This window comes from Vombatus ursinus, unplaced genomic scaffold (genome assembly GCF_900497805.2).
Source record: "Vombatus ursinus unplaced genomic scaffold, bare-nosed wombat genome assembly UNPS02000749.1, whole genome shotgun sequence".
Classification (NCBI taxonomy): Eukaryota; Metazoa; Chordata; class Mammalia; order Diprotodontia; family Vombatidae; genus Vombatus; species Vombatus ursinus.
Genome location: NW_020940527.1, coordinates 12,356,093 through 12,362,869, shown reverse-complemented (window position 1 = coordinate 12,362,869; position 6,777 = coordinate 12,356,093). Strand labels below are relative to the sequence as shown.

The window sequence follows — 6,777 nt, the reverse complement described above, 5'->3', positions numbered from 1 at the left end:
CCATGGGGCCTAGTGCTCTTTTCCAGCCCTCTTTAGGATTAAGCCCTCCATTTAATTTTTACTTGGAGGCAATTGAGGTTAAGTGACTTGTCCAGGATCTTACAGTTAGTGTCTGAGGCTGAATCTGAACTCACGTCCTTCTGATTCCAGGATCAGTACTCTATCCACTGTACCACCTAGCTGCCCCAAGCTCTCTATTTATTAAATAAGGGGTCAAGAAACAATCATCCTTTCTTCTGTCCCATACTCATCACTGTCCTCTGGAGGGTAGAGTTTAATGCAAACTATCTCCTGAGTGCATGGGGTTTACATGGTCCTTCTTGTAGAACTTTTGTTTTTGACAACAGCATGCATTGATTATGGCAGCATGGGTTTGAGAAGTGAAGAAAGACATCTTTTGAGGGAAGGTTAAAGTTTGATATTGTGTTTATTCTGAAAAGATTGTTTTCCTTCGAACATAGGAAAATTGAGGACAGAGACATTTGTGTAACAAGGTTCCTTTATGCTGCACATACTTTATTGAATTTCATTTTACAGTTGAGAAACACAAGGTTCATTTCTAATTTTCTGGCTGTTGACTCTTGGGTATTAAAGAATGTTGGTAATCGTTATGATAACTCCCTGAAAAAAAGTCATGTTTCTTTCACTTCTCACAGTTCAGAGTGATTTTATAAACCTAAATCTCTGCAATAAGCCCAACTCATTTTTTTCCTTCTCCTTTTAATTAATTGTTCTCAATAGTTTTTTCCCTTTCTGGGTACTAATAAAAGCTGCCAAACCCTTGAAATGGCCTCAAACTCCAGAGCTTTGCAATCCTAAAGAGATTTACACGTGCAAGAAGCTTTATAGACATTAATAACGCAATGTATTTAATTTGTTCAAAATGGGTCTTAAGATCTTGGCCCCCAGAAGAGCCAAATCTTGGCTTGGTACTGGGGAGCTGCTACCAGAGATCTGCCAGTCAGCATTCTTCCCTTTATGAATGTGAAAAAGCCAGGCTCATTTCTCTAGGATTCCAAGACTTTGGAGAAGAAGGAGTTCCTTCCACTACAAAGGAGAATGTAGAGTAAAGAGAGTGAACAGGAATGAAAATCCAGCCTGAACAAGTAGAGAGTGAAAGGGAGGCTAGACATTTATTCATTCACCAAATGCAAAGGTAGCTGCACAAAGTCATAGGAAGGACAGAGACATAGTAGACATCCTACTAGTGAAGATTTACCAGCCCTACTTAATGTGGTAATAGCCTTTAGGATAAATATTAGATTTTGGATATGTGGATATGTACCTGATGTGAAGTGAAATTAAAAAACAAAAACTGTGAGGATAGTGGTTATGGTTCTTCCCAGAAAATGTCAAATTTACAGAATTTTAAAACTTGATAACTAATCTGAGGATTATTTTATAACACACAAAACAATCTCCATTGTTCAATATCTCCCACAGCAAAGTAAATAGAACCAGCAAAGCCCAGATGTTGTTTAAATATGGCACTCAAAGTATAGTCTAATATTCTGTTTTACCTGTATGTTATTGCTTATCAATACAATGAAGAAAAAACAGACACCTAAAACAAACTTTAATATTTTTATTCACAAGTTGACATATGCCATTTTAATGTATCCTCTGTTTGAGCCCCACCCCCAACTTCTCATCACCTGAGAAATTATAAAATCCTCCTTCCATGGCTCACCTGCTGAAGTTTCTTACTAAACTGTGAGTACTCAATCCATCTGAAAATAAGATGTGCAGCCGAGTCTTATAGAGATCATCTCCTAAAATTGTACCTTGACATCTCCTGTGTTGTTGTCACAGTATTATAAGGTGGTAACTTGCCTTCTTTTAAGTGAGACTTTCCAGGTGTCTTGTCAAATGTAGCTTAGACAGTTTTTAAAGCTAGTTTCCTATACTTAATGCACTGATGAACCTTCTCTAATGCTCCTGCTGCTTGACAGTATTGAAAAAAAATTATAATGCTAATGTTAACCACTGAGTTTCTCTTAAGCGGTTCCAGAATTTGCTGCATTAACACCAACAAATAAAGCTTATTAATGCAGCAGAGCCAAAGATAGCTGCTCTTTCTATTGAATAGTCCAAATGTTTAGGAAAAAAATTCAGAACTCAGCTACAAAAATAATGCCAATTTTCTGTTAACAAATCTAACTTTGGTTTCTTCTTAATATGCCATCAGCTATGATAATTTGCATTTACGCTCTCTAGAGAAGTGGGGAAGATCTACATGGGTCAAAGGAAATAACTCTAGTCAATTTTCAGAAAAAGGAAGCTGAAACAAACATTTTGAAGGTATTTTTTTACGTCATTGAGGTATATTTGTTCCAGTAGAGAATTATTAAGTGAAGGATAAATGGAAGTGGTACCAGTTTCAAGGTCAATATATTTTAGTGTGGACTGGCATTTATTTTCCCTCTAAGGACTATGGGTAATACAGATACATATACATATAGGCTCATTGATATATCATGTGATTGTATGCATTCATGCTTGTTGGATGTGTAGCAACAGTTAATTTTTCCCCCCTTGGGTTAATGGTGGTTTGAAGTTGTGCTACAAGTAGGAAGTTTCTTAGACTAGTTTTCACAATCCCCAAAGTTGTTTTTTCTACATATTACAGCTCAAAGCAAAAGATATGAAACAATAAAATTTTTGCTTGTCTGCAATGAGTCAAGTTTGCTTAGAATGGGGAAATTTGTGCTTTTCCTTCTAATATTTTTTGAGATAATATACTTGCCCAAACTCTGCTGCCCTTAGGCAATTCATGAAAATAGGTCCAGATCACCTGCTGGCTTCTGAGCTTTGGAGGGGAGTCTTCTTAGTTTTGGAGAATGCAGGACCTATTAATCTCCTGGTGTAATCTCTTCTAAAATTCACATTTACATTCACAGATTTCTGTTAATTTTAAAAGGCCTTTTCAAGTTCATTTTGCCTGGGGAACTCTGTAATATGTGAGTTTGGGGATTTTCAAAAGTGGGAACGAATAAACCAATGATATCCAAGATCCCTATGTTTTGCCTCTGGGGTCCTGAATGGAAAAGAAACCGGGTAACAGATCTAGGGCACTGATATCAAGAGCAGCAACATCAGAGACACACTGATAACCCCTACTTAAATTGCCTTATTTTTTAAGTGTACTCTGGAGATGAGATATAAACAAAAACATTCCACAGACAAATACAAGCTAATTGATAGTATAGAATGTCTCATGTTTTCAACTGATTCTTCTCAATGTCATTTATTGCTGAGAATTTAATGAAGGGCTGATATAGAATCATCCCCAATTCATGATCACCAGGTACAAAGATATGAAACGTCAGCATTTAATAGTCAAGCTTTACTGAAACTTAAGGCCGAAATCTCAACTAGCCCTTGAGACCATTCATGTTTATATGTCTTATATATTGTATATGTCTCTCTAATATCATCTCAAACCCTTCCCACCCCTACCTGAAAACAAATAAAAAAACCCACCACTTCTGTTTGCTCCCCAAATGAGTAAATATGAAGCAGATTACAACTGCTCTATTTATTCCTCCAATTGAGGGAAGGAGGGGCTAAAAAGTGGCCAATTGAATGTCTGATAATTATCGAGGTTTTTAAATAAACAACTATACATGAACATCTTTTTTTAACGTGTAACAAAATTCTTCTAAAATGCTTTTCTTTGGCTGGCTAAATTGTGGGTGAAGATGCCAGCTATGATATGTATTCAAGTGATTTTTATAACTAAAAAGTTTCCCGTTAATTTTCATTCTGAATTCTATTACAGTTGTGTAAACTTTTCACTCCTAAGGTTTCATAGCTTAAAACCTAATGTTTCAAACTAGGAATGTGAAAAAAGGAAGTTTGCAATTTTTGTAGTACATGACTTTTATTTAAATGATTGAAATTGATTAATCTTTCACCTTGATTGCAAAAAAAAAACAAAAAACAAAATCAGCATAGTATAACTGCTTTCAGTAATGAGAGTTTAAGTACCTTTTTTAAATAACTGAGATTGTTACTCAGTACCTGGTAAATTCTCCTGTGCATATGTATATATAAATCATGACCAATATGACTGGCAAATCCTAATATTTTCCCAGCTCAGGAACAAACATCAGGCAATTCATGAAGCCAGAGATTCAACATCCATCAACCAATACATTCTGAAAATCCTCCTCTCTCTTCCTCTGATAGGGGCTGATAAACTTATTACAGTAATTCATCTTTATTGTGGAAGCACTTTTACTATTTAGAGAGTCTATCCTTAATTTTTCTATTTGATAAAGCTATCATAGAACATAGAAAAAGCAAACATTTAGCTATTTGAAAGAGAACTATCACATTATATCTCCAAAATGCCGCAAACTCAAGGCTCTGTCTGTAACATCTTGAGTCAGATTTTCATTCCTCTCCTGTGTACCTTAAGAGTGTGAGAATATATATATATATATATATATATATGTATGTATATAATTCATCGATGTACACAACACTAGTTCTCTCAGTCAAACCAAAAAGCCAAAATAGTACTGCTCTTTTGAAATTTTCTTATAAAATACAGTATTCTTATGAAAACTATTTTAAAACCTATCACAGTGCTTTGAAATCTAAAGACCAGGCAGTGTTTTGGCAACCCGACTCTCCTTTATGAAATGATAGATATGAGCATACTGGTAACATATGGTGCTGACAACAAAATAACACCCACAGAGACTTACAAGTCATAAACTACAACACATGAGCCATGTTTTGAATAAATATGACTATTCAGGAACACTGAATTATATAACAAGTTGCTTATGAGTTCAAATACTTTAAGAGAACAAAAACTCTTGCTACAGCAGCTTTAAATTACAAAATAGAAGAAAAAATAGTCTATTCGTGTACCTTTTCTTGGAAGCTCTATAAGAGCCAAAACATTCTCTGAACTCTATTGAAACTGTATCATCTCCTCTTCCAAGTTGTAGCAACTCTTCTTCATTGTTAATGCTATTCCTAACATAACTAGCTAGAATGCCTCCTCTAGAAAGAAGCCGGTAATAGAACTGTTGGACAAACTAAACTGAACGATGAGTCTAAGCTACTCGTAACTTGCAAGATGAACAATTTACTCCAAGCTATCTTAATAGTGACGTTATGTATTGAAAGCATACAATGGGATTGGAAGCTGAGAAGGTCCCTTCTGCCATCCAGAATCATTGAGAGAAATCTCTGGAACATATTCAGTTGAAAATACTCTGTATTTTCTATACTATTCTCATAGAAGGAATTATGATTATGGAAGAATGTAATAGTAGTAAGATGGATGTAACGGTAAATACGTTCTGGTTCTGTGAACACTCATCACTTACATCAGTCTTATATATAGTGTATCTGGTATCAAACTTCTCTCCATTGTGCTAAAAGTTAGAATAGTTTTAAATCTGGTAAAAACAACTCTTTTTTTTTGCTAAGAAAAGATAACAATACCTTTGTAAAATAAATTTTCAGGATCTCAAATGTTGAGATAATTCTGTACTGAGATTTCCTGCTCTCTCTTCAACCCATGACAGGGTTTCATTATAGCATCAAGCTCTTGCTAACCTTCTGATTTTCAAACAGGGGCAATTAATTTGGAACTATTTTCATGAACTTTTTTGTGCTTCATGCTTTTCTCGTGTTGCCTTGTTTCGCAGCAACCAAAAAAATTTTTCTAGTGGTTCAGGTAAAACAATTATTATACTAACATCCTTATCTGTAAATTAATGACCTGAAAAATTGTAAGCATGAAGTGTTCATTAGGTAGTGATCAGATACCAAACTGGACCTTTCTGCTGGGGGGGGGGGGGTAGGGAGGAATAAAAAACAAGTTAATAAAATACTGGAACTAGAATTCTCATCCAGTCTGATATGTTTCCCAAGAGGGGGGAACCATCAGTTATCTTAAGTAAAGCCATTTAAGAAAGCAGTTAAAACAAACTACCAAAAACGAGTTTGCTGTCCTAAAATTAACGTTGGCTTAACCAGTTTAAATTGCACAAAGAACGAGCCAGCGGACTTTCCATTCTTTGTATGTTTCTTCCCCCTTGTGAGTCCATTACCTTTCACAAAGAAATTTTAACTATTAAACTTGTCCATTAATTTTGCCGCTGAGGGTGAAACCATCCAGTTAGCATATACACTATCATTTGCATATCTTGAAAACACAGAGTTAGTGCCATCGAATCTTGTGAGTGGGACAGGACTCTCCTCAGGCCAGTTCGGATATGACATGCCTAAAAATGAAAACAGATAATTTTTTCTGCACTGAAGAACCAAAACTTCATGTGCAGACAGTAAGGCCCTTGGCAAAACTCCCTTTGTTGTCAAAAACCAAACTTCTGATTTCTGTACCAAATACATGAATTATTCTAGGTTTCCAGGTTTTTAAAACACAAATTACATCAATGGGCAAAAAACTGAAAGTTCTCTTGTTAAAATTAACTCTGAAGGAACAACTGGCTTGGGCTTTTATAAGCTTCCCATTATCAAAACCTGTATTTTAATAGCAACAAAAAGGAAAACAGCATGATGCTGTCCCAAACAGGTCATTGCAACAAAAAGGGTTTGTTTGTTTTGGGTTTTTTTTTTGTTTTTGTTTTTGTTTTTTTGGTATGGAAAGTGCTTTAAGCTAAAATAAGCCTACTTAGCAGTCATCATGGAACTACCAGATACTTCTGCTTATTCCACGAGGCATAAAGACCTTGAATATCCGAGAGAAGCATGCATGCCTGCCAGATACCACATCTAGATTCTACACTA

At 35.4% G+C, this 6,777-nt stretch overlaps 1 protein-coding gene across 3 annotated transcripts in view; it reads right to left on the bottom strand.

The window, feature by feature from the left end:
• Window positions 1–3,923: 3,923 nt before the first annotated feature.
• Window positions 3,924–6,777, bottom strand: part of RET (ret proto-oncogene) — a 161,395-nt gene continuing 158,541 nt past the window's right edge. For all 3 annotated transcript variants that reach the window (XM_027857596.1, XM_027857613.1, XM_027857603.1), the window contains exon 20: window positions 3,924–6,251. In XM_027857596.1, the coding sequence (XP_027713397.1) occupies window positions 6,094–6,251 (158 nt within the window). In that variant the 3' untranslated portion in view covers window positions 3,924–6,093. The remainder of the gene's footprint in view (window positions 6,252–6,777) is intronic.